The sequence below is a fragment of the Cervus canadensis genome, chromosome 1 (assembly GCF_019320065.1).
Source record: "Cervus canadensis isolate Bull #8, Minnesota chromosome 1, ASM1932006v1, whole genome shotgun sequence".
Lineage (NCBI taxonomy): Eukaryota > Metazoa > Chordata > Mammalia > Artiodactyla > Cervidae > Cervus > Cervus canadensis.
Window position 1 is genome coordinate 40219169 of NC_057386.1, and position 27425 is coordinate 40246593.

The window sequence follows — 27425 nt, forward strand, 5'->3', positions numbered from 1 at the left end:
GCGTGCTGCTGGTCGGCCCGCGGCGGCGCAGCTCGGAGCCGGCGGGGCGGGCGCGGGGAGGGGGGTGGCGCCCCGGCAGGGCGGGGGCCGGAGCCAGGCCGGGCCGGGGCCGGAATGCCCCTGTTCTTCTCCGCGCTGTTGGCCTTGCTTTTGTTAGGGCTCAGCGCCCTCTTCTTAGGCCGGTGAGGGGATCCCGGCCACAGCGGGTGGCGGAGGGGGTGGGAAGGGAAGGAAGAGAGACTGAGGAGGGGGCGCGCTGGAAAGAGGCGCGCGGGAGGGGGTTAGGGGGAGTTGCGCGGGCGGCGGAGGGGGAGGGGCCGGGGAGGAGGTGCGCGACGAGGGGAGGGGTCGAGCGGGGGCGTGAGTGGAGCTGGCTGGAGGGAACCGCGAGAACCCGGAGACTGAGCAGGGGCCGAGGCCTCAGAAGATGCTGAGATTGGGTCGCGGATAGGGGTGTGAATGAGGAGGGGGCCCGGCATAGTGGTTTTTTTTTCCCCAACCGCATGCCCAGAATGTCCCCTTCCCCGAGTGCGAAGGGCACCTGCAGCCTCGCCCTAGAGAGCCGGAACAGGTCTGGCTGCCCAGGGAGAGCGGCATTGGAGCCGGCCGGATGTGACCCCACACTGCCTTCTCGCAGACACCTGTCTGGAGGGCGGAGAAAGAGACCTTTAGGGGGTTGTGTGATGGCACACCTGACACGGATGCCTGGACTTCAACTCCTGTCGGGACCTCTTCTCTCTACCTTTGAGGTTCCTAAGGATTTGAGGGATTGCTTTCTTTGTCTCCAACTTAAACGGTGGCGCTTAGTTTGTCTGATTTCATTTGGGTGGAGGGGACACTTTGGGGCTAGGGTCTGATCAGCGTGACTGAATGTATATGGCAGAGTGGTGTTTTGGGAGACAGGACAATTGCCCAGAAGATCCAGCTCCAGTTCATGACCCTTTGCCAGGCTTTCTAAGACCTGCAGGGGGTGAGGGTGGCCACCCTTTGGGAGAGGGTCCTGTGAACTCAAGGATTTTTCTGCAGGTGGCTTGTGGTCCGGTTGGCCACCAAGTGGTGTCAGCAGAAGCTGCAGGCGGAACTAAAGATTGGCTCCTTTTTTTGGATTCAGAATGTCAGTCTTAAGTTTCAGCAGCACCAGCAAACAGTGGTGAGTCCTGGGGAACTCCTGGGGAATGTATGTGGGTTGATCTAGCTGAATTTCAACTTTTAATTTCCTTTTTTAAAAATCCTGGTGCTTTCCTAGTTAACCCAGCCTTGCCACCCCTTTGCCAAGATTTTAGAGCCTGTTTAGGAATACTGGAACTGATGCAAGTTGTACTTCTAAAAATGCTTTAAAAAAAAAAATGCTTTTGAGGCACAGGGTGTCCAGGGCATGTAAAAAAGATAGGGAAGTAAAGTACAGAACAAAAATGCAGAAGTAACGCAGAGAACAAAGATAACGAAGATTACCATTCTAATATAAGAGGGGAAATGGCAAAAATCCATGAAAGAAATATTAAAGTCTAACCAATGTCACTGAGACGAACAAGATATAGTGCTGAGGAGAGAGGCTGGGGCAAATGGAATGGAGAATAGTGGAAGGGCTCTCGAACTTCCTCCTCTTCTTATACCCTTTCTTGTCTTGTCAAACTGCTCTGGGATTACCTAACAGCTAGTGTACAAAGCTTCCTCCCACACTGTTTTAGGAAATCGATAGCCTGTGGATTTCCAGCAAACTCCTTAGCCATGATCTGCCGTGAGTACCCTATCTCTTCACTCTCCTCTTGGGGAATATTTTAGGATTGTGGTTTGCAGATTGAGGTTTGTTTACAGAGGCCCCACAGCCCAAGGAGGGAAGTGGGTTCTTGCTGGTGTCTCTGGGTTAGTTAGCCTGGAAGCTGTTGTTTTGTGAGACAGATATTGATAAGTACTGTGAGACTGTCTTCCATGATTTGAGCTATATTTTTAGGGGGGATGGGAAAATGGGTATGAGGGAGGGGAAAAGACTGGCGTGGAAGGGGTTTGGACCTGAATGGCAGTGAGATTTCTCTCCTGGACAGACACTATGTGGCCTTGTGCTTTGGAGAAGTACGCATCAGAACTGACCTGCAGAAGGTTTCTAGCCTGTTTGCCCCATTCTCCCAGAGTACTGGGGCGCACCAAAAGGAGCTGGCCTTCAGCCCGTCCTTATTGAAGATCTGCCAGGTGAGGCTACTTTCCCACTTCCCTGGACTGAAGTAGGAATGGCTGGCTTTGGAGTCACGGGTGACTTTTTCTAATGTACTTAAGGCATAACACCAACAGGTGCCTCATTCTTTTTCCACTGGAAAGGAACGACATTGCCTTGATATTAATTATCATTCATCTTTGCATCTTCCTTCCAGCTGTTTTCCATTCATGTAGATTCTATAAACATCATGGTCCTCAAGGTGGCTACTTCTGAGTCCTTGTGGCATATTCAGATCAGAGAAAGCAGTTTTCTTTTGGATAGTGATGGGACGAGGTAAGCACTGGGTAGGAGAAGATTCGGTAACCCTGTTGTTGCCTTACAGTTGTTTCAGGCGGGGTGGATATCAGGGCCTTCTTATCTAGGTTCTCCCAGACATGTTCTCTTGTTCTGTGTGATTTGAGGAGGGAGTAAGATTAAGCACTTCTGCTTGCCTTGTGCCTTCCAGCCAACAAAGCTCGATTGAAGGTAAATGATGAGGAAAGGGGCCAGGCTTTCTTTTTTTTTTTCCTTTCCCAGGCTGAAATGTGAGGTGAGCCTAAGTCAGATCAACAGCAAAGTTCTAAAGAGCGGCCAGTTGGTGAGTACGTCACAGTCATTCAGATGCCTTATTTTTCTTCTGGGCATAAAATACAAAGGCGCTCAGGGCTTGCACTCTAGATTATGTGTGCTGTGGGGTTCCCTCAGGGATGTGTACCAGACCACAGCATTTTGACTGCAAGCTCCCGACACAGTCACACCTTAAGAGGCCTGTCTTCCCTGTAGGAGGACACCTGTCTAGCGGAGCTGTCACTTGCCCTAAAGCTGTGTCTTGAGGTGGGCATCAGCAGCGGGCAGCTGAAGGCGATCACGGTGGATGTGTGGACACTCCATGCCGAACTGCATGAGGGCCTCTTTCACAGTCAGCTGCTGCGCCAGGGCGCAGGCCTGGCCCCCAAGCCTCTTCCCTGTTCAGGTAAAATCCCAGTCAGTGAGCTTCTTAGCTTCCCTGTTGGGCATGCTTTTGGAAGTTAAAAAAAAAAAAAAATAGCAGTCTCACCACTCATTTAGGTGTGATTTGTTATTTGCCACGGCCTTTAATCCTGGCCTTTGAGGATAGCTAGAGGATAGAGGGCATTTGCTTGTGGTACGTGAAAGAACATTTTGTAGGTAATTATCATAAATGAGGCCTGAACTTTGTGTTTTGTACATGTTCCCCTACTAAATCCTCAGTGTTTCACAAATGAGGAAACTAAAGTGCCTAGGGAGATTAGATAACTTGACTGAGATCGCATGGGTATTCAGTAGTAAAAATGGGTTTTGAATTATTTGGCCCAAAAGTCAGTATTCTTTTCATTATAATAACCTGCTCTCCATACTGTTTTTTATTTATTTTGACATGTACACACTATTACACTTATTTACTTTATTTTTATCCACACTGGGTCTTTGTTGCTGCATGCCAGCTATCTAGTTGCAGAGAGCTGGGTCTACTCTCTCATTACCGTGCACAGGCTTCTCACTGTGGTGGCTTTTCTTGTTGAGCACAGGCTCTAGGCGCTTGGGCTTCAGCTGTTGTGTCACATAGGCTCATTAGTTGTGGCTCGCAGGCTCTCGAGTACGGGCTCAATAGTTGTGGTGCACAGGCTTAGTTGCTCTGTGGCATGTGGGATCTTCTTGGACCAGGGGTTGAACCTGTGTCCCTTGCATTGGCAGGCAGATTCTTACCCACTGCGCCACCAGGGAAGTCCTCCAGACTGTTTTTCAGACCCTGGGGAAGGAAGTACAGTAGGTGCCTGGATCTCTGGGATCTTGGCCTTATTGCCTAGGTTTGGACGTTTGCCTAGCCTACTTTATGTGGGAAGGTTTGGCTGAAGAGGGCATGGCATATTGAGAGACTTGAGTGTTAAGAGCTGATGGCTTTTGTATTATTTATTGGTGTTTTCAGAGGTGACAGAGGACTTGGCTGAGCCAACTCTGCCTGGCCTATACCTCCTTCAGCAGCTGCCAGACCAGGTCAAGGTGAAGATGGAGATCACAAGCGTGGTGTTGTCCATGAATAGTCAAAAGAGGTGAGGTCTCTCCTGGCACAGAAGTGTGGAGAGTGATAGTTGGAGCTGTGTGCTGGGGTCTCCATAACCAGCCCAGGAGCTGCACTGAGCTTGTGTGAAGGGGCAAAGGGAGTAAGACTAGCATCCCACATATTTCTAAGCCAGACTCTATCTCTGGTCCAGGCACCTGAATTGGACATTGAAGCTGCTGCAGTTCCTGTACCACCGTGACGAGGATCAGCTGCCCCTGCGAAGCTTCACAGCGCATTCTGATGTGGCACAGATGAGCACCGAGCTCCTTCTGAAAGGTTCATGGGTGGGGTCAGTGGTCCTGAGAGAGAACGGGAGGCCCAGACACACACTTCCCCAATGCCTTACTTGGTCTTCTTAACTCAATATCAGTGGAGCAGAGGAGGGGCAGTTGGGAACATACTGAAACTAACGAGTGTCGGTGACATGCTTCTCATCTCCGTGCCCGCCTCTGACCCCTCCTAGTCTTTCCTCTCACCCCTTCTGTCCTCCTCTCATCCGCCCTTTGCCCTTACAGATGGGTTGTTGCTGTCCCAGAGCCGCCAGCGTATTGTCTGCCTCAGTTCCCTCAAGGCTAATGTGCAGGTCTGTTGACCAAGAACCATTCCTTTTTCTGCTCTCCCTGTACGTCATTGAGTCATGAGCATATAAAATAAAACCTGAGCCCACAGTTCTGGTGTCCTCGTTTCCAGGTGACCACCATTGACCTCTCAGCCTCCCTGGTTCTGAACACTTGTATTATTCATTACCGGCACCAGGAGTTCTCTCACTGGCTACACATGCTAGCACTGGAAACCCAAGAGTCTAGTTCATCTGTTCTTAAGCAAAGGAAGAAAAGGTCAGTGTAATCTTTTTTGGCCACTGTCTTATCAGGTGGATTCTTGGACTTTTTTGGTCTAAAGTGGCCTCTTGTGTTAAATATGTATGTGGTTGTTTGATCTTTTTAAAATCTCAGTTTCAACAGCCCAGTCTTAACAGCAAACATGCTTTATATTTTCTGTTAGATGAGACTCTGGCAGTAGAATGCATTCATTCAACAAATTTCTTTGTTTTTATGTCCTCAGTGCCCAGCACAGTCCTTATTATATAAAATGAACATTTCTTGAACTGAGCTTAAATAATCAATGTCTCATCTGCCTTAGATTTTAAGGTACCTGCCATGTCATTAGTGCCATGTCTCTGTGTGTGTAGTACTTGCATTGTGTCCCATAGAGGAGGTCAGCGGTTTGTAAGTGATGCTACTCGGTGGTATTAAGTTGAATCATAAGATACACTGATATTCACCATATTTGATATATACTGTTTGATACATGAAAATAGCAATTTCATCTGGTTCAACTTCATAAGTCTCTATGGATTATCACTGGGAGTAGGAGGAAGCTGATGAGTTCAATCTTCTTCTAGTTGCATCCTTTCCTAAGAATCATAACAAAACTCACCCTGCCTTTTGAGAGCTTCTGAAATCTGTAACATGATAGGAAGTTGCAGTTCTTTCCTTGTCAAACAATGAGGTCTTGTCCCCGTACAGAGCCTTTCCTCAAATCCTGGCACCTATCATCTTTAGCACCTCCATCTCCAATGTCAATGTTTCCATTCAGCTGGGAGATACGCCGCCCTTTGCCTTGGGATTCAATTCCATCTCTCTGGGTAAGACTGTGTGATGGAAAAGGAATAATTTGTTCATTAGTGGAGCTGGGCCCAGTTGATGGCCACTGTGGCTCCAAAGAAGTCCTCTCTCCCACATTCTATTTAGATTACCAGCACTTGAGACCACAGAGTATCCATCAACGGGGCGTCCTAACTGTGGACCACCTCTGCTGGCGGGTGGGCAGTGACTCCCATATTCAGAGAGCACCGCACCCACCCAATATGCATGTTTGGGGTGAGGCGCTTGTCCTGGACTCCTTCACACTACAGGTAGGTGGGGACTTTGGTGAACAGTAGCCTGTAGAGTTTGCTCATCCTGCTATGCTCTAGAGCACTGAGCACCTTTTTTGGCAGCAGACGGTGTACCATGCATTGCAGAACTGTGTGTTGGCATACTTCTGATGAAGTCCCTTTGTTTCTTTTCTAGGGTAGCTATAACCAGCCTCTTGGCCTGTCCAGTACTCAGTCAGATACCCTCTTTCTCGATTGTACCATCCGAGGACTGCAGGTGGAGGCATCAGATACCTGTGCTCAGTGTCTTTCTCGGATCTTCTCCTTAATGGGTCCACAGTCTGGGAAGTCAGCTGTCTCTAGGGAATCCTCATTTGGGGAATCTGTGTCGTTACTGTGGAAGGTGGACTTGAAGGTGGAGGACATGAACTTGTTCACCCTTTCTGCCCTGGTTGGTAAGTGAGACAGGAAATGGGTAGTTATACAGTGTAGTATACAGTATACTGTACTGAAGTGGGTAGTTTGTAACCTAAGCAGATTACGCTGCTGCTCCTCACGTAATCAGTTATTTGAAAATTTTCTAAGTCAGAGGCAGGAAATGTTAAAAGGTCTTGTGTAACTGTTGGGCTTCTTGATATTTCTTAAGGGTTTACAGATAGCAAAGTGTATAAGAAAAAAACAGCTTTGATATCTGATCAGGAGAAGGAGATGCAGTTAGTTTTCTGTTTCTTTGTGTATTTAGTTCTAGAGAGAAACTGATACATCTCTGGGGAATTGGTGGGAGTTTGGGTACTTCTTTGGCCCTTCAGCTATAGTTAGGTTAAAATGGGAAAGGAAAAACTTCCCTACAACATGAGGAATTAGGTTAGGAAAGTGTGGGGAATAAGGATAGCCAGAGTGAAGGGAATAAGGAAGGAAGGAAGAGCAAGGACTGCAGTAGGCGTTTGAGAGCTGGACACCAACCCTGGCATGGCTTCTGGATGTTAGGTGCTTCTGAGATCCGGCTGGACACACTGACTGTGCTGGGAAGTGCTGAGACCTCCACTGTGGGTGTTCAAGGACTTGTGCTTGCACTGGTGAAGTCGGTCACAGAGAAGATGCAGCCCTGTTGTAAGGCTCCTGACATCCCCACTCCAGTACTCGGCTTCTCCATGCTCTCCGTCACCTATCACAGCAGCATCCGCTCTCTAGAGGTAATGTTTCTATGGTGAGGTGGGGTTGGGTTGGTTTTTCCCTGGCTTAGAGCATTTTCCAGTCTTGAGTCATGTTGTGAAACTCACCTGTGAGAAACATAATGCCTAGTGGTTGGTCTTTTTTCCCTGGCTTGTTCTGTACATTTTTATCTTTTAATATGGAACTTAAAATATATATAAAACCGGAGAGTATATGAACTTCCATGCAACCATACCAGGCCTCAGTAATTACCAATTTAGGACCAACCTCATTTAGCTAAACTCTGAACAGTTGCGCCTGCCTTCTATGGGATTATTTTGAAGCAGATATCAGACATATAATTTCAACTGTAAAGATTTTAGTGCATATATCTGATATACGGATACATACATATCTACATATATGAGTAAAGGGCTCTTAAAGGTCATGATCTGGTGGCATTTTACTGAAGCACTCAGCTCATCAACAGGCTAGAAGAGATCTGAAGATGGAGGCACTGGAAAGTTTTGAGAGGCTTCCCACTACCTTTCTTCTCAGGGTATCATTTCAGTTGGACATGGGGTCCTCTTGGGAGGAGAGTGAGATATTTCCCTGTTCATCAGACTTCAACTTCCTTTGGAAACTGAAGAGTTTCCTTTACAGAGATTGGAACTTAGAGGAATTTTTTGGTCTTGGAATTTAAATTTCCTCTGTCTGCTTAACTATGGAGAAGTGACTTTGTTTTTCAGGCTAACAGAGTTCCTCTAATCCCTTCTTTGAGGCATACTTTCCCATAAGTCAATTGCTGTATGAACTTGTGACTAGTACTTTTTAAGAATTAAGTCAAGGTACAATCAGTGCATGAAACATTTCCCAACTGATTATTGCAGTGGTTATTATACAGAAGGTGGTCGTTATGGAAAGGTAACTCATGAGCAGAAATGTAAAAGCCAGATGACTTTTTGAGTACATCTATATACTGGGTATTCTCTGGTAGATGCCAGAGAATTAAATGGCTTCTATTCTCAGACAATTTAGATTCCAGTTGAGTAGATCTTAAAAAAAGTGTAAGTGCTTTTAAGTTTAAGAAGGAACTGTTAGCTCAGCATACTAGTGCAAAGAGGAGCAAAGCACGGGGATAATTAATGTGGGTTGCTCAGGAAGGACTTCTGAGTGGAGATGGTTCTTGTGCATGTATAATAGTTCCTGCATCTCTCATGTTCTAGGATGTGGTAATTGATTGATCCTTTCCTCTTGTTCTGTAAAGGTTCAGTGTGGCGCAGGGCTGACCTTACTCTGGAGCCCCCCAGATCACATGTACCTGTACCAGCATGTGCTGGCCACCTTGCAGTGCCGAGACCTCCTAAGAACCACTCTTTTCCCTGAGACTGTTCCCCTTGTTGAGCTAGAGACTCCAGCGACCCCCTCTGAGCCAGAAAGCTGTCCCCCGGAGTCCTCCCCGCCAAAGCGGCTGCTAAACCTGACGCTGGAGGTGAGCACGGCCAAGCTGACAGCTTTTGTAGCTGAGGACAAGTTCATTACCCTGGCTGCTGAGAGTGTGTCCCTGAGCCGGCACGGGGGCTCACTGCAGGCTTACTGCCCAGAGCTGGCCGCAGGCTTCGATGGCAACAGCATTTTCAGCTTCAAGGAGGTGGAGGTGCAGCTGCTGCCCGAGCTGGAGGAGATGATCCTTCACCGGAACCCCTTCCCTGGGCTGCAGACGCTCCGGAACCGCGTCTGGCTCCTCGCCCTGGGTTCGGTCTCCGTGGAGTTTCCTTATCAGTATGATTTCTCTCGGACTCTGGACGAGGCTGTGGGAGTTCAGAAGTGGCTGAAGAGCCTGCACGGAGGGTCCCGCTCTCAGGCTTCTCCCAGCTCTGCCCCGCTCCCGCCTGATATACTCCTGAAGGTCCAGCACTTCTCGTGGGTTTTCCTGGATGACATTTTTGAGGTGAAGCTTCGCGATAACTACGAGCTGATGAAGGACGAGAGTAAGGAGAGCGCCAAGCGGCTGCAGCTGCTGGACGCCAAAGTGGCCGCCCTGCGGAAGCAGCACGGGGAGCTCCTGCCTGCCCGCAAAATCGAGGAGCTCTATGCCTCTCTGGAACATAAGAACATCGAAATCTACATCCAGCGCTCCCGTCGTCTCTATGGCAACACGCCCATGCGCCGGGCCCTGCTCACTTGGAGCCTGGCAGGGCTAGAACTGGTGGCTCTGGCAGACGCCTCCTTCCACGGGCCTGAGCGTGTGCTAGAGCAGGTTCGAGAGCTTGATCCAGGCAGCCCTTTCCCTGTGGAGGGAATAGATCTTGTCATTCAGTGGTGTAGGATGCTCAAGTGCAGCGTCAAGACATTTCTGGGTAAGTAACACTTCCTGGTTTGCAGAGCCCAGGGTTTGCCCTCAGAGATCCAGGGAGCTCTTTGAGCAATTACAGAGGAGCTCAGTTATATTGGGAAATGCGGCTGTTTTGGGGCGTGGGTGGAGTGGGATGGGTGGACTCCTCTTCCTTTTCTCTGTTCCTGAATTTCACCCTGAAACTGCTTGGCTGAACACAGGGGCACAGCTAACACAGTCATCTTCAGGGTTAGTGCGGCTCTTGGATCTCAGCTTACCCCTCTCACTCTCTGCTTGAGGTCTCTGTGCCCTTTTTTTGGCTTTGCTGCCAACTGCCAGCTCTTATTATCTCAGTTGACCGTGTGAAATAGATGTAAAAATAGTGGCAGGGGGAAGAAGGGCCTGCAAGTGCTCAGACAGTTTCCTGGGTAGCCACTGTGCGTCCTCCCTGTGTTAACAGTACGGATAAGAGACTATCCCCGGTACTTGTTTGAGATCCGTGACTGGCGACTGATGGGTCGACTGGTGGGCACTGAGCAGAGCGGTCAGCCCTGCTCTCGTCGGCGTCAGATCCTGCCGTTGGGGCTTCCTTGGGGTAACGTGGCCGTTGAGAGGAACATGCCCCCACTCAAGTTCTATCATGACTTCCACTGTGAGTAGAGGAGGGCAGATGATTTGACTGAGATGGTGGTGATGGCTGGGATGGGAGATGAGCTGAGGCCCTTCTGGGGTAAAGGCTGAAGAGAGGGGTGAAGGTGTATAACAGGCTGCATCCTGTGCTCCTCTGCTCCAGCGGAAATCTTCCAGTACACCGTGGTATGGGGCCCGTGCTGGGATCCAGCATGGACACTGATTGGCCAGTGTGTGGACCTCTTGACCAAGCCCTCAGCTGACCCCAGTCCACCCCTGCCCTGGTGGGACAAGAGCCGTCTTCTGTTCCATGGGGACTGGCACATGGACATTGAACAGGCCAACCTGCACCAGCTGGCCACTGAGGTGAGGGGTCCAGAGGAGCTGTTTTCTTCTGAGGATGGTGGGGCTGGGGCTTGTACAGCATATGGGGGAAGAAAGAAAGGCACTGATTTGGGAGGAGAAGGTGATAACGCTTAGTTATATCTCACCAAGTTTTTGGGGTGGTTATAGGATCCATACAACACAACTGAAAATATGCACTGGGAGTGGAACCACCTGTCTTTTCACTGGAAACCCGGTCAGTTTGTGTTCAAGGGTGACTTGGATATCAACGTGAGAACAGCCTCTAAGTGAGTGGAGTAACGGATGGAGCCTCAGACAGGGTGTGGGACTCGGGGTCAGGGGAGACGGGGAGAGCTTAGGGGCTGCTGGTGACCAGGGCTGTATTGTGAGCCAGGTATGACGACTGCTGCTTCCTTCACCTGCCTGACCTCTGCATGACCCTGGACCTGCAGTGGCTGTGCCACGGGAACCCTCACGATCACCATGGTGTCACTCTGCGGGCCCCAGAGTTCCTGCCTGAGGTGCCCTTGGGCCAGTTCCATGACTCCTACCGGGCCTTTCGCTCCGAGAACCTCAATCTCTCCATCAAGATGGATCTGACTCGGCACAGTGGAAGTGAGGCTTGGGGTCTGGGGCAGTGGGGAGGAAGGGCTTGGGAGGATGAGCTTAGACACTGAGGACTTCAGCTTGACCCTCCGGAGAGGGGATCAGAAAAGAGCAAGGGAGCTTTGGGGTTAGGATCCTTTTTGGAAGAGGGTTGGTAGAAGTAAGAGTTCTTGGGTCTTTGAAAGGAGAGAGTATTGGAGAGTATGAGGCTTGAGTGCCATTGGGGTTTTTAAACCTCTAAAATCTGAAGCTTTGGGGCCTTCCCTGGTGGTGCAGTGGTTGTCAATCTGCCTTCCATTGCAGGGGACATGGGTTTGATCCCTAACCACGGGACTAAGATCCCACATGCCGGGGCAGTGAAGCCCCTGTGCTGCAGTGAAGGCCCTGCGCAGCCAAAGTGAAAAAGAGAAATAAAGTACTGGGAGCTAGTGCTTCCACAGCGTGTGGTGTGCTCAGTCGTGTCCAGCTCTTTGCCACCCCAAGGACTACAGCCTGCCCGGCTCCTCTGTCCATGGTATTTCCCAGGCAAGAATATTGGAGTAGGTTCCTATTTCCTTCTCCAGGGGCTCTTCTTGACCCGGGGATTGAACCCACATCTCTTGAGCTTGCTGCATTGGCAGTCAGGTTCTTTACTACTAGTGCCACCTGGGAAGCCCTTCAACAAGTGAATTATATATTAAAAAAAAGCAAAACCCTGAAGCTAGGAAAGGATTTAGCTTCATCTGTGTTTTTAAATTTTTTTAATTTATTTGGCTGTGCCAGGTCTTAGTTGGCACACAGAATCTTCATTGTGGCCTGTGAAAATTTTCAGTTGAGGCCTGTGGCATGCAAACTCTTAGTTGCAGCATATGGGCTCTAGTTCCCCGAACAGAGATTGAACCCAGGCCCCCCTGCATTGGGAGTGCAGAGTCTTAGCCACTGGACCACCAGGGTAGTCCTTCATCTGTGTTTTAACCACAGCTGGAAAATGTCTATCGTTTCTTTTGCAGCGATATCCCAGCCCCGGATTCTGCTGTATAGTAGCACCCTGCGCTGGATGCAGAACTTCTGGGCAACTTGGACTAGTGTCACAAGGCCTATTTGTAGGGGAAAGCTCTTCAACAACCTGAAACCCAGCAAGAAGAAACTTGGCCAGCACTACAAGCAACTTTCCTATACCGCGCTCTTTCCCCAGCTGCAGGTCAGCTCTGATGGTGCTGCTGACATCTGTCCACTTCTCTAGTTTTCTTGTTTTCCCTCACTGGGTCTCTGAGGCACCTCCCTGACGCCATCCTTGGTTCAGTGTTATGTTCTCTTGTTGCCAGGTGCATTACTGGGCCTCGTTTGCCCAGCAACGTGGCATCCAAATTGAGTGCAGTCAGGGCCACGTCTTCACTCGGGGAACTCAGCGACTTATACCTCAAGGTAAGATCAGAGGCTCCTTTGTTTTTCCACGCCTGTTCCTCGTCCTGTTCCTCAGTTCCCTCCCCGGCCTCTCTTTCTGCCCCACACTGGTCTCCTGTTCTGGTTTGCATGGGCCCCGTATGCCTCCTCTCCTCAGCGGGCACGGTGATGCGGCGCCTCATCTCTGACTGGAGTGTGACACAGATGGTTAGTGACTTAAGTCAGGTGACTGTTCACCTGATGGCTTCGCCCACTGAAGAGAATGCTGACCACTGCCTTGATCCCTTGGTAACAAAGACCCACCTACTGAGCCTGTCCTCCCTTACCTACCAACGGCACAGCAATCGCACGGCTGAGGAGGTACCGCCTGACACATTCTACTGCCTTGCTTGTATCAGTAGGTGTCTAAGTCTGCTCAGGCTGCTGTAACAGAATACTGTAAGCAGAGGGGCTTAAACAGCAGAAATTTGTCTCACTGCTAGAGGCTGGGCAACGTGGTCAGGTTCTGGTGAGGGCTGTCTTCCTGGCTTGCAGATGGCTGCCTTCTCACTGTGTCCTCACCTGGCAGGAAAAGAAGGAGGCTCTCTGATGGCTCTTCTTGTGATGACACTAATCCTGTCATGAGGGCCCCACCCTAATTAGGACCCCATTTCTAAACCTAATTACCTCCTAAAGGCCCCATCTTTATAATTCCCATTAAGTTACATTGGGGATTATGGCCTCAACATACAAATTTGGTGTGAGGACACAATTCAGTTCATAGTGGTAGGCTTTAGGTTAAGTCCTGGGTAATGTTCCTGACTATATTCTAATTATATATGTTGTTAGTTTATGATATATTCACCAGTATATGCATCCCTCTTTCTGAAAGTTTCTTTTTTCCCCTCTTTCTAAAGATAGTCTCTTGCTTTTCAAGAAATAGAATAAAACTTTTTTTTTCCTAGTGCTTTATTTGGTGGTCCCTCCCCTGCCCCCAATTAAGGAAGGATTTTAAGATGAAATTCTTTTGAGTCATTTAAAATACAGTGGCAGACAATCCACCTGCAGTGCAGGAGACACAGGTCCCAATCCCTAGGTTGGGAAGATCCCCTGAAGATGGAAATGGCAACCCACTCCAGTATTCTTGCTTGGGAAATCCCATGGATAGAGGAGCCTGGTGGGCTATATAGCACATGGGGGTTGAAAAAGAGTTGGACAAAACTTAGTGACTAAAAACAAACAAAAAAACCCTGAGTTTAAAATACAGTGTATATAGTCAGAGTGTAATATAGTACACACACTAAGCTCACATAGTTTTTCTTTCCCTCAGTCGTCTTGTATCCCTCAGAAGAGGTCTGTTATTCAGCAAGCATGTTTGTTATCTCTGCATTTGTGGTCCAGGAGGAATGGTGGGGATTTCCATGCAACTCTGAGGTCCTTTCCCTGTTGCCTAGGAGCCCTCTACTCAAGTTGGGGATTCTGCCTTTCACACGCATCAGCTGCACTTGGTAGATTTACGGGCTTCCTGGACAACCACCAATCGGGACATTGCCTTTGGTTTATATGATGGCTACAAAAAGGCGGCTGTGCTTAAACGTAACCTCTCTACTGAAGCGCTGAAGGGGTTAAAGATTGATCCCCACCTGCCAGCCAAAAAGCCAAAGCAGAGTGTTCCTTCCAGTGCCCCAACCCCACCTCCTGTCAGCACTCCCAGCTTCAGTGGACAGCCTGATAAGGGGTCTTCAGGAGGTAAGCTGGTGGAGAAGACTCCGAAGGGTTAGGTTTAGAATCTGTATGTGGGCTTGAACAGGAGTTGGAGAAGGACTAATTCTGGGTGGTTCAGTCTGTGTGTAGAGATGAAACTGTTATTTTTCCACATTAGGCCACCTAAGTCTTACATAGCAGTGCCAGGTGGGCATTAAAGGGTCTGGTTTATGGGACTTCGCTGGTGGTCCAGTGGTTAAGACTCCATGCTTCCATTGCAGGGGGCATGGGTTCGATCCCTGGTCAGGAAACTTAAGATTCTGGCAAAAAAAGATAAAAGGGTCTGGTCCTTTGGCCAGGAGAAGAGGATCAGGAAGGAGTGATGACTTAGTCAGAATGACTAAGGAGAAGAAACAAAGAATTAGAGAATTATTTTGTGTTTTGATGAATTCAGTCAATAATATTCTTTGAATACCACGTAGGCACAGAGCACTATAACTGGATTTAGTGAGAGACATATGACATCTTGCTTGCCTCAACAGGTTTATTATCTTTGAGCTAAGATTAGTTCATTCACTCACTGAATCACTCACTTACTCATTCATTGGTTCACTTTTTAGTTTTACTGAGGGTTTATAATGTACTAGACATGTGACCCTAGACATTAGAACTGTAAAGCTGAGGGGAAGCTCTGAAACTAAAGAGTCTTGAGGAACTTCTCCTGGGGGTCCAGTGGTTGAGACTCCGTGCTTCCACTGCAGGAGGCATGGATTTGACAGGTCAAGGAACTGAAATCCTGTGGGCAGTGCAGTGCAGCCAAAAAAATAAGTCATGAAGATGCTTTGTAGGAATGTTTAAGAAGAAAGTATTTAAATGAGCAGAGGGAAGTCTAGAAAGGCTTCACAGAAAAGATAATATAATTGAGATGGGTCTTAAAAGAGAGTAAGGGCCTGGTATTCTTGCCTGGAAAAGTCCATGGACAGAGGAGCCTGGCGGGCTGCAGTCCACGGGGTTACATGACTGAGCATGTGTGCACGAGGGTGGAGGGAGATGGGTTGGTAGCAATAAAGTGGTAGAACTTAAAAAAAAAAAAAAAGAGAGTGTAAGGGGCTTCCCCAGTGACTCAGTGATAAAGAATTCACCTGCAGTGCAGGAGATGCAGGTTCGATTCCTGGGTCAGGAAGATCCCCTGGAGAAGGAAAGAGCAACCCATTCCAGTATTCTTGCCTGGGAAATCCCATGGACAGGGGAGCCTGTCGGGATGCAGCCCATGGGGTTGCAGAAGAGTCGGACATGACTGAGAGGTTTAATAGGCAAAGAAAGAAAAGAGGGCATTTTAGGGAGAGAGAATAATAAGTACAGAGGAATGCAAGTTCATGTTGAGTTTAAAGACAAGGTGAAAAATGCTAAGTGCCACTAGCGAGAAATTACAGAGTATGTGAGTTCTTGACTATAGTGAAGGAGGTCCTATGGTCAGGGAAGGGTTTATTGAGGCTTAGTATGGTTTAAGCATGTGGAAGTGAGGAGAAAGGGCATTGAAAGCAAAGGCAGTATCTTGAGCAAGAGTGGAGTTGGTCAAGCTCAGTATGTTCAGAGGAGAGTGAACAGTCTGGGTTGGCGCAGGGTGTAGCCAAGGGTGAAGATGCTGGAAAGGAAAGCTACGGGTAGAACATCAAAGGTCTTTCATACAAGGCTAGGGAGTTTTTGTTCCTTATTCAGTAAACAGTGGTTAACTGCTGAAGGATTTGAATAGGGGTGTGTCATCATTAGAATTTTACTTTTAGGAAGATAAATCTGGTGGTGGTGTTAGGGAGGACTGGAGAGAAAGTAACTGGAGGTGGGGGAGACAAATGAGGAAACTATTACGGCATTTTAACAAGGGGCCAGGAGTGCCTGAACTAGGTAGAGGCAGTGGGAATGGAGATGAGGGGATGAACAGAAATGTTATGTACGTGTGTAAGATTTGGCAGCTGGTTGGAAGGGGGAGTTAGAATATGGAGAAAGAGATAACAATTGACTGATGCTTTGAGCCTGGTGACTTGATAGTAACAATAATTTCAGAAATAGGAGAGCCAGAGGCTAAACAGATTTGTGGAGGTGTAGGATTGTTGAATTCAAATTTGGACGTGCTGAGTTTGTCCTGCAAGTAATACATCTAGATAATGTCTAAAAAACAGGTGGAAATGAGGATCTAAAAGCTTAGGGCTTAGAGTTAGAGATTGGGAGTTTCAGCATAGAGCAGTTAATGCCCAGGAGATAATGCTTAACTGTGGCAGGTATCCTGTGAAATACTTTATATATTATTCCATTTAATTCTCTCAAAAACCATATTAGATAGTTACTATTATTTTACACACAAGGAAACAGGTTAAAGCCAACTGCCAAAGGTTACCATCAAAGTAGCTGGCAGAGATAGGATCTTGAACATAGGCACGCTAGTCTAATTCTGAAGACAGTGCTCTTAACCTACCATTGTTGGACAAACTCTAGAAGAAAGAACAGGGAATAGGCCAAGGAGAGACCTTAAGAGATAGACTTATCTCTAAAACCTAGGAGAAGTTGGAGGATCTAAAGGCGTAATCAGAGAAAGCAGTAGAGCTAGAACACAGTGACACTGATGGCAAGGGAATGATTTATGTGGAAAGGAGTGGTCAACAAACAAATAGCATTTAAAACAATTTGAAGTCGAGAGGGAGGGGACAATATGTATACCTGTGGCTGGTTCATGTTGATGTTGGACAAAAACCAGCACAATTCTGTAGAGCAATTATCCTTCAATTTAAAAAATAAATTAAAAATTAAAAAATATATAAAGTGAAAAATAGAAGGAACATGATGGAAGGGAAAAAGATCCTAGAGTAATTTAGAGGTGGATATGCCTAAGAGAAAGAAATGCTTGCGTATACATAGTGTTTCTAAGTTTCTCTTGGGAATCTGTTACTTTTATTAAAATTGAAGGAAAATGAAATGACAACTGTTACCCAAAAGGGGTGGAGTGGGCTGAGCTGGAGTTGCAGGTTGGGGAGAATATGTTCTAGAGAAACTGAAAGAAGGTGTTTGGCCCTGGATGTGTTCTCTTTCCTTAACTCTGTGGCTTTCCCCCCACTTCTTCTTTCTCTGCCAGGTGCCTACATGTTGAAGAAGCTGATTGAAGAGACAGATAGGTTTGTAGTGTTCACAGAAGAGGAGTCAGGTGTGAGTGACCAGTTGTGTGGCATTGCTGCCTGCCAGACTGATGACATATATAACCGAAACTGCCTTATCGAATTGGTCAACTGCCAGGTACCTTCTCTCTACTAGAGTACCCCAAGATAGGGCTAGATGATAGTCATGTGTGTTTACCTCCCCCCTCCACCTCTACATAAGAATAGGTGGGTTGAGCTCCAAAATACTATCCTTTTTATTAATAACAGGTATCGTGGATAATCGCTTCCATTAGTAGAAGCCAGCAGAGCTCACTCAGTAAGCCAGAATTAGACCCACCTGCAGTCACTGGTACAGTCATTTGACTGACCTTTCATCTTCCTCCCGGCCCTTGTGCTGTGACTCTGCTTCTGTTTCTGGCATAGATGGTTCTTCGTGGAGCAGAGACGGAAGGCTGTGTCATTGTGTCAGCTGCCAAAGCCCAGCTGCTGCAGTGCCAACACCATCCAGCCTGGTATGGTGACACATTGAAGCAAAAGACCTCCTGGACTTGCATCCTAGATGGCATGCAGTACTTTGCCACCACTGAAAGCAGCCCCACTGAGCAGGATGGCCGACAGCTCTGGTTAGAGGTTAGTCGGCAGGACTGGGGAGGCCTGATATCTCTCCAGTTGTCCATAGTTCGCACCTTTCACCAAAATGGCTTGCAAGGTCCTTGATAGTACCTTTTGCTAGCAGGTTGTAGAATAATGAGGCTCCTAACACTTGAGTATAGAAACTCCATGCAGTCTCTGGCCTGTGATCTGTGAACACATAGTGGTTTTTCTTTTTTTTTAGGTCTCATACTATTTATTCTAGTTCGTTGCAAGAGAAATTCTCATTTCCCAACATGAGAGTAAAATGAGTTGCAACTTTTTAACTTGAGATTGCTGACCACTATAAGATCATACTTATCAGTAGGCAGCCAAAAAAACCAGGCAGTAAGTCTGATAATTTTCAATAAGCTCTCTAGCTGCCCTTTCTCTGATCTCTCATGAAGATGGTTGATTAGTTGTTTCAGAAAATCAGTAAGGTTGAATAGAAAGACTGCTTGTCTGGGAGGCAGGTTACTATGTGAGATATGATTTCAGTTTTGCCATTTTAGTAGCCATGAGCCCTTGGGCAAGTCACCTTTATTTGTGAAACTGAATTAATATTTCACTCACACAAGGTTGTTGAAAGGATCAAATAGAAAGTACTTTGAAAAATACAAAGCTTCATTCGGATGGAAGTCAAGTCTTACTTAAGTCAGTATGTTTGGGGAGGTCTTAGTTGTATATTAAGATAATTTTTTTTTGTTAGGTGAGATTGTGAGCAGTTGGTAGGGACCAAGCTATAAATTTTCAGCATTTTGGTAAAACTAAGTTTGCACTGTAATTTCTAGGATATACTATCATCAAATTTATTGGTAACTCTAACGGGTATGAGATGTACCTAGCCACTATTCTGCATTGTGATTACTTAACAGGTGTTAAATGCCCACATTGTGCTGGGTGTGGTCCATTCAGCTGAATTATTGGATCCAGCTACATCTGATTGGGACCAGTGTGATAATTTCATTTTTCATTCTACTCATTGGAGACAAAGCTAACCCCTCCTCCCTCCTGCCTCCTGACTGGTACTTATTACTTCAATGATCTTAAAGCTCAACCCCAAGTATAAATTATATAAGAGGTAATAAGTATTGAATCAGGGTCAGGTTGACGATAATGTGAAAGGTGCTGATATATTACAGCTGTAGTTCAGGCGAGCAGTACTGTTTACCAGTAGTTTCAGGAGATAGGCAGAGAAAATGTTAACTACTCATGCAGAGGTAGGCAGGATGAACTATGCAAGATCTCCCTTTTTGGCATTTTCTGGACCACTGGTTCTTTTAGGCATGCCTTCTTTTGCAAGGAAATTCTTTTTTTCTCAGACTGTGGTATTAGCTTTAGAGTAGAATGTCCTTGGCTGAGGTGGGAAGGACTTTGACATTGCCATCCCTATACGAATTTTTTTGTGACTTGGCAGATTGTCTGTGTTCTTCTCGTATCACTCATTCTATTCACTTTGACTTCAGCTTGGCAGAGAGAGTCCAAAGAATTCAGTTCCCTTCCCCCATGGCAACAGTGTCAGAACAGTCTGAAGACAGAAAATAGCAAGAACACAAATACACAAATGCCAAAATGGGTGGGAAGTCATTTGTTTTGATGAATTTTTTTTGCCCATGACGTGATTTTTTTCCATTTTTAAAAATTGTGATTAAAATATACATAATGTAAAAAAAATAAAAGAAAATATACATAATATAAAACTTATAAACATAAAAAAGATAAAAAGGGACTTCCCTCACAGTCCAGTGGTTAAGACTCTGCAAACCACTGCAGGGGTGCAGGTTTGAAGAGCTCCATGCAGTGTATCATGGCCCATAAAAATGGATAACATTATATCAAATTTATCATCATAACCATTTTAAATGTTTAGTTGTATTAAGGACGTTCATAATGTTTTACAACCATCACCACCATCCATGTCCCAAACTCTTTACATTTTGTAAAACTGAAACTATACCCATTAAACAGTAACTCCCCATTTCGCTTTCCCCCAGGTCCTGGCACCCACCATTCTCTTTTCTATCTCTATGATTTTGATTGCTTTTAAATATCTCTTTTATATATATATATAATATTTTAGGTATGTCATATAAGTGGAATCATATATATTTGTCTTTTTGCGACTGACTTAATTCACTTAGTATATTGTCTTCAAGGTTCATCCATGTTGTAGCATGTGTTAGAATGTCCCTCCTTTTAAACCTGAATTCTGTTGTATGTATATACCACATTTTTGGGTGATTTCCATATTGTAGGTATTGTGAATAGCACTATTATGAATACGGGAGTACACATTTCTCTTCAAGACCTTGCCTTTAATTCTTTTGGGTATATATTCAGAAGTAGAATTGCTGGATTATAGAGTAATTCTGTTAATTTTGTTTGTTTGTTTTTAATTTTTGGCCACACTGTGTGGCATGTGGGATCTTAGTTCCCTAATCAGGGATTGAACCCACACCCCCTGCATTGGAAACAGGGAGTCTTAACCACTGGACCACCAGAGAAGTCCTTGTTTTTCATTTTTTGCAGAACTGCCATACTCTTTTCCATACTGGCTGTAACATTTTACTTCTCATCAACAGTACACAGAGTTCCAGTTTCTGCACATCCTTGCCTTATTTTCTCATTTTTTTATGGTAGCCATCTTTATGGGTGTGAGATTGGACATGATTTGGTTTTTACCTAGCTCGTATTTTTGTGGCCTGAATCCTGGCAAAACGTGAATGTAACTCAAGTTGGGTTTGGAGAGCTTGGGTAGTTTGAGCCAGGAGAGAGGGACATTTGTCCTTTACCTTGGCAGATTCATCAGTTCTAGGCAGTGAAAGTCTCAGTAGTATTATACTTGCATTATGGAGATATATGACCCAGTTGGGCAGGACAAGCTACTGGTCCCCCAGGAGTTAAAGATGCCTGTATCTCTGTCTTCAGGTAAAGAATATTGAGGAGCACCGGCAGCGTAGTCTGGACTCTGTGCAGGAGCTGATGGAGAGTGGGCAGGCAGTGGGAGGCATGGTTACCACCACCACAGGTCAGTTCTCACCTCTTCCCCATCATGTGGTGAGGAGCAGACATGCATCCTGAAGGGGGTCTCATTTCTTTACTTATTCTTAAGATTAATATGGGCTTCCCAGGTGACTCAGTGGTAAAGAGTCTGCCTGCCAGTGTAGGAGGTGCAGGAGACACAGCTTCAGTTCCTGGGTCAGAAAGATTTCCCTGTAGAAGGAAATGGCAACCTGCTCCAGTATTCTTGCCTGGAAAATCCCATGGACAGAGGAGTCTGGTGGGCTATAGTCTGTGGGGTCACAAAAGAGTCAGATGTGACTAAGCGACTGAGCATGCACACATGCGGACACGTAAGATTAATATATGTGAATTAGGACCATTTTTGTGTTAGGCTGTATTGAAAGCAAGTGTCTGGAGTTACCTAGACATCACACATAGCTGGGAGGCTCTTACAATACCTCTTTTTGAGAATGTCTTCCTCTTTTCTCTTTCCTACCTCTTCCCAGATTGGAATCAGCCAGCTGAGGCGCAGCAAGCCCAGCAAATCCAGAGGATCATTTCACGCTGCAACTGCAGAATGTACTATATTAGTTACAGCCATGACATTGATCCTGAGCTGGCAACGCAGATTAAGCCACCTGAGGTTCCTGAGAACCAGGAAAAGGAAGATCTTCTGAAGAAGCAAGAAGGTATTCAGGGTTTGAAAGGCTTTTGGTAGGGAGTAGGAAACTTATGAAGTAGTTACTTCCTTGGTGGTTTTGAGGCAGTAGTGTTATTAAGAGTCCCAGTATGCACAGGGCATTAGCATTTCACTTTACTTTTTATTTTTTAAGTTCTGCTAGGAAAGAACAGAATTGGAATAAATGGGGGACTTGTCTGGTGGTCCCATAGTTAAGACTTTGCGCTTCCACTGCAGGGGGCACAGATTCGATCCCTGGTTGGGGCACTAAGATCCCACATGCTGGGAGTCTCAGCCAAAAGAAACCAAATAACTGGAATGAATGCATATTGTTTGATTCTGAAATAAGCAGGTGTTTCTACCCATGAACATATCTCACCAAACCCTTTTATGGGGTTAATTAACAGACGTGGTTCAAGATATGGATTAGGAGATGGGATAGAAATTTAGGGAGAAACTGAGTCTCTTATTCAGCTGCAAACAATTATTTAGGGGCTGTGGATACCTTTACCCTCATCCATCATGAGCTGGAAATCTCCACCAACCCAGCTCAATATGCTATGATCCTGGACATCGTCAATAACCTGCTGCTCCATGTAGAACCCAAGCGGAAGGTGAGTAGGATCTGTTATAGACTACCAGTTAGCCTCAGAAGAACCCCAAGACCTTGTGGTTTTACTTGGGGTCCAGTAAGAAAAGCCATGCTTTCGACTGAAAAAGGGCCTGGTGGATAATACATCCTCTTCTAGTTAGCAGCAGCAGTTGAAATTTTAGTTATCTAGGAAAGGTCTGAGTGTCCCTTGTTTTTCTTGGTCAGTTTTTTCTTTACTCAGTCACGTACCTCGAAAAACATCAAACTGCTCCCCACTTCCACCTCTGTGCCTCCCCTGTGGAACTGGCTTATTGTGAAATCCACATTGCCAAATCTGCATTGGCTTACTCCTTACTCTTGCTACTAACGGTGACAGATGAAGGTGAACATTCCGGAAGAGGTCATCATTTCTTGTTCCTCTCTATATTTTACTTTACTGCAAGGCTTGTCTCTTGTTCATTTCCTTTTCTGTTCCTTTAGGAGCACAGTGAGAAGAAGCAGCGGGTCAGGTTCCAGCTTGAGATATCTAGCAATCCTGAGGAGCAGCGCAGTAGCATATTACATCTGCAGGAGGCAGTGCGGCAGCATGTGGCGCAGATACGGCAGCTGGAAAAGCAGATGTATTCTATCATGAAGGTAGTCTCCTGGGGTAGGGAGTGTGAGGGTAGGGAGGTCTCCTAAGACATGGGGAATCTCTCAGTTTCTCCTGTTCTGGCTCCCTAGTCTTTGCAGGATGATAGCAAGAATGAGAACCTGCTTGACCTGAACCTAAAGCTTCAGTTGCAGCTAAACCAGGAGAAGGCCAACCTACAGCTGGAAAGTGAAGAGCTTAATATCCTCATCAGGTGCCACAGCATTCTCCCCATGCCCTTTTCCAGTGCCCAAGATGGAGTCAGTTTCTTTTGCCTGTGTTCTGATAGTCTTTAGGTCTAGTGTATGTTATCAAAGGCTGATGTAGATTCAGGCACCTTTTCCTGAATGAGCCTTGTTAGACTTGGCCAACAGGTTGAGAACAGGAGAGCCCTTTTTTAGGATCCTTACTAGAGTACCTCAGGGAAAAGGAGAAAAACAAGTAGTTCAGAAAGGTCATTTTTGTGGCCATGATGCTGTGCAACTGAACTAAAAATAAAATGTTTTGAAGTTGATCAGTAGGGAACACAATTGCAGATATAATCGTAGGGGTTATTAGTAGGAGCAGCTTACTTCAAGAAGCTGTAGAACTGAAGATGGCATTTGTGCTCACATGGCAGAGTGTGAGAAACAATGAATCCAATGAAAATATTTAGGGAATAGTTGTTCTAGCCTAGGTCCATCTCTGGGTTTACCTCCTGGATCATTCTAGGGCATTCCACCCCACCTCTAACCCAAATGCTGTTGCCCATATTGGCTTTGACCTTCCTATCCTTTTATAGGTGTTTTAAGGATTTCCAGTTGCAGCAGGCCAACAAGATGGAGCTGCGAAAGCAGCAAGAGGATGTGAGTGTGGTCCGCCGCACCGAATTCTACTTTGCTCAGGCACGATGGCGCTTGACCGAGGAAGACGGACAGCTAGGGATTGCTGAACTGGAGCTGCAGCGCTTCCTCTACAGCAAGGTATTGGGTATATACAGTCACACAAAGACAGCTGTATTAAGAGGCACTGACCTTTCTCAGGAGTCTAACTCACAAAGAGAGACTATTATTTGATTGTTAATGGTGGTATGCGTGGTTATTAATAATGATAGAAACATGAGCAGAGAGAGTACCCCTCACACACATTTGTTTGTGATAGTAAATAATAGAGATACAGATGAGCTTGATCGAATGCTTCCCTCATTGAAGAAGATAATTATTCTATATGGCCAGAGGAAAGTAGTCTCCCAAGTCCAGCTTAGAATAGAATCATTAATTCTATACTGGCGTACATCTTTCCTGCAGTTACCCTTGGCGTGGAGGACAGGACTTTCTTCATTATTCTTCCATCTCCCCTAGAGATGTTTGGAAATGTGTTGAGGCCATTTTTTAATGTCATAGGGACTGGAAAGTATTGTTGGCACTTAGTGCCCTGGCCATCAGTGCCCATTAGAAATACTGGATTAGAGGGTGCATTGACTCTAAGAATGAAAGACATAGCAAAAGCATCTGTAGAACCTGAAAACAAATGATATAGGTAGCAGCCTCTGGCAAGCTCCTGAGAAAGGCTTATTATAGTGGATTGGGGGTTGCGATCTGTCTTTACAGGTGAATAAATCTGATGACACAGCAGAACATCTTCTGGAGTTGGGCTGGTTCACTATGAACAATCTCCTCCCTAATGCTGTCTATAAGGTAAGTCTTAGTTCCCTATTCCTAGCCCATTTACAGGCTTCCTAACACTGGGCATTTGCAGTGACACTTCCACATAAACCCAACTATGGGAAAGAATGTGGTGATGTGAGATGGAAACTTGCCTAGTTTAGCAAGACCATTGCTGCTTCTCTCGGTCTGCATAGGATTTGTGGATTGATTTATCACTGTCTATCCTACAGGTAGTCCTGCGGCCCCAGAGTTCCTGCCAGTCTGGGCGACAACTGGCCCTTCGCCTCTTCAGCAAAGTCCGGCCCCCAGTTGGGGGTATTTCTGTTAAGGAGCACTTTGAGGTTAGCAAACACTCCTTTGGGGACCCAGGAACACAAGGCAGTTAAAAGCTCTCTGTGCGTTGTTACATTAGGGATAGGTAAACTGAGGGATGATGTCTGAGCTTAATTGCTTCTTCAGCCTTTTTCCTCTTTAGGTAAATGTGGTGCCTCTCACCATCCAGCTGACACACCAGTTCTTCCATAGAATAATGGGTTTTTTCTTTCCTGGCCGAAGTGTGGAAGATGATGAGGTTGGTGATGAAGAAGATAAGTCCAAACTGGTGACTACTGGTGAGAACTTTAATGGGGAGCTCCAGAGGACTGGGGTCACAGCCCCAGAGACGGCTGAAGCTTCTGAAGGAGGACAACAGCTAGTGTACTTGCTTTTTCGTAGGAATACCAGTGGTGAAGCCTCGGCAGCTGATTGCAACAGATGATACAGCACCACTGGGCCCTGGGAAGGGTGTGGCACAGGGCTTGAATCGGAGTTCTGGGGTCAGAAGGTCATTTCGCAAAGCACCTGAGGTACCAGACATGCCCCTGATAATAGGAAAATGGGAGAGTCCTGGGGTACTCTGTTTGGCCTGGCTGGGGATTTCTTTTGTTTCTTTTTGAGTCTACTCCAGGGATGAAAGGAGTTGGAGATGTTTGGGGTCCTGAATTTCTTGTGATGGCTTGAGGGGTACACACTTCTTTCCTTCCATTCCTAGCACCCTGTCGATGATATTGACAAGATGAAAGAGCGAGCTGCCATGAACAACTCCTTCATCTATATAAAGATCCCACAGGTTCCACTGTGCGTCAGCTACAAGGTCTGCTTTCCCCAGCACTTTGTTAGAACAGTATGGGAAGGGTACCAGATAAGATCAGAGATTAAAAACAGAGATAGTGAAGGTGGTCTGTGGGTAATGTGCTATTCCCTTTGGATTCCCTTAGGAATCAGTATCAGACCGAGATAGGGAGAAATCAGTATCTGTAGGTTGCTGCTGCAGAAAGGTACCAGATGTGGACTCAAGTACTGGCTTGGACTAAAAATGGCAGCTGATATATATATTTTTTCTCTTCTCTTCCCTCTCACTCTTTCTTTTGCAGGGTGAGAAGAACAGCGTGGACTGGGGTGACCTTAACCTGGTGCTGCCCTGTCTGGAGTATCATAACAACACATGGACGTGGCTAGACTTTGCCATGGCTGTCAAGAGGGACAGCCGCAAAGCCCTGGTTGCCCAGGTATCCCGGCAGAGTTCATGGCTATTTGGTTAGCAGAGGCTGGCAAGCAGATCCTCTGCTCAGGGGCATTTTGTTGTAACATGTATGTGTTATCAGGCAGCCATGGGAAGGGGGCAGGTGAATGGAGTGATTTTTATTCCTATCCTCTCCATGACTTTGCTCAGATGGTTAAATTGAATGTCTACAGAGTGTTTCATATATGTTAACTACCGTTGATTTTTAGGGAAGTGAGGACTGATATAAGTTCATGTTTAGATCGGGTTCTAATAGACTGTAAGCTTCTTGAGAGCAGAGATCGTTTAATAATCTGAATTGCCCCCATTGTGTGTCCATGTAAGTTTAATAAATACTGACTTGGTCCACTTAACTTACTCTGCCTGTTCCATTAATATTTACCTTCCCTTTTACTCCTCTCTAACCTATCAGGTAATCAAAGAGAAGCTAAGGCTGAAGCCTGCAACAGGGTCTGAGGTCCGGGGAAAACTAGAAACTAAATCAGACCTCAACATGCAACAGCAGGAAGAGGAGGAGAAAGCCCGGCTCCTCATCGGTTTAAGTGTGGGCAACAAGAATCCTGGGAAGAAGTCCATCTTTGGCAGGCGCAAGTGATCCGGCAATCCAAGAGAGGCTGCAGTACATGAGCTGACTCTGACTCAGGCCCCAGGGACTTGTGGGGTGGGAGGTGTTTCCCGTCATCCTTTAGGATCTGTGGGGGTCAGGAGCCCAAGGGTGCTGTGGAGAGAGGCCCTGCTCTTTAACAGCTGGCTGGTTCCTTGCAGACCATGGTGGATAATGCTGAGTTCTACCTCACACTGATCAGCAGGCCCAGGGCCAGAGAGGCATCAAGAGAGCAAGACCCAGGGAACGGCTCCAAGGCCAGAATCTGGTTCCCTTGGGATCAACTGAAAGGGTTGGGGGGGGGGGACAGTTCTGATCAAGTGTGATAAATTTTTATAAATAGGCATATATAAAAAATACATATATATATATACATATATATATATTTGTAAGTGTAACTGCTCTCCCTATGTGCCAGAAAGTGGAGGGGAGGGGCTGATCATCTGTCCCTCATCCCACCACCCTGTATGAAAGTGGTATTAGTGTTCTGGGGGAATCAGCCCCTCCCCAAACTGTGCCAAGCTCACTTTGGAGAATGGCAGTAGGAGACAGGGCTGGCCATGGATCTCTCTCCCTGGGGTATCCCCTGAAGAATGGTTAAAAAAAAAAAAAAGTGATTTAAAGAGAAAAAATATATTTTAAATTTGATGCT

At 46.4% G+C, this 27425-nt stretch overlaps 1 protein-coding gene across 3 annotated transcripts; it reads left to right on the forward strand.

Moving 5' to 3' along the window:
• Positions 1 to 27421, forward strand: KIAA0100 (KIAA0100 ortholog). Of its 3 annotated transcripts, none has more exons than XM_043479719.1 (39): positions 5 to 182; positions 1027 to 1150; positions 1689 to 1738; positions 2043 to 2187; positions 2367 to 2485; positions 2729 to 2789; positions 2975 to 3164; positions 4137 to 4260; positions 4423 to 4547; positions 4787 to 4854; positions 4962 to 5107; positions 5798 to 5916; positions 6023 to 6186; positions 6344 to 6602; positions 7135 to 7340; positions 8567 to 9659; positions 10095 to 10286; positions 10428 to 10630; positions 10778 to 10896; positions 11004 to 11224; positions 12205 to 12395; positions 12520 to 12619; positions 12756 to 12958; positions 14032 to 14326; positions 17406 to 17563; positions 17851 to 18057; positions 20986 to 21085; positions 21567 to 21749; positions 22232 to 22353; positions 22812 to 22967; positions 23055 to 23176; positions 23744 to 23924; positions 24552 to 24638; positions 24839 to 24949; positions 25084 to 25219; positions 25323 to 25453; positions 25639 to 25740; positions 26021 to 26155; positions 26582 to 27421. In XM_043479719.1, the coding sequence occupies exons 1-39, from the start codon at positions 115 to 117 to the stop codon at positions 26762 to 26764; spliced, it is 6699 nt and encodes a 2232-aa protein (XP_043335654.1). In that variant the 5' UTR covers positions 5 to 114; the 3' UTR covers positions 26765 to 27421. The 3 variants fall into 3 exon arrangements, 2 of the variants coding, with proteins under 2 accessions (XP_043335654.1, XP_043335662.1); XM_043479727.1 differs by lacking the exon at positions 5 to 182 and adding an exon at positions 346 to 749; XR_006271610.1 differs by lacking the exons at positions 25639 to 25740; positions 26021 to 26155; positions 26582 to 27421 and having other exon boundaries at positions 1 to 182; positions 25068 to 25219.
• The last annotated feature ends 4 nt before the right edge of the window (positions 27422 to 27425 follow it).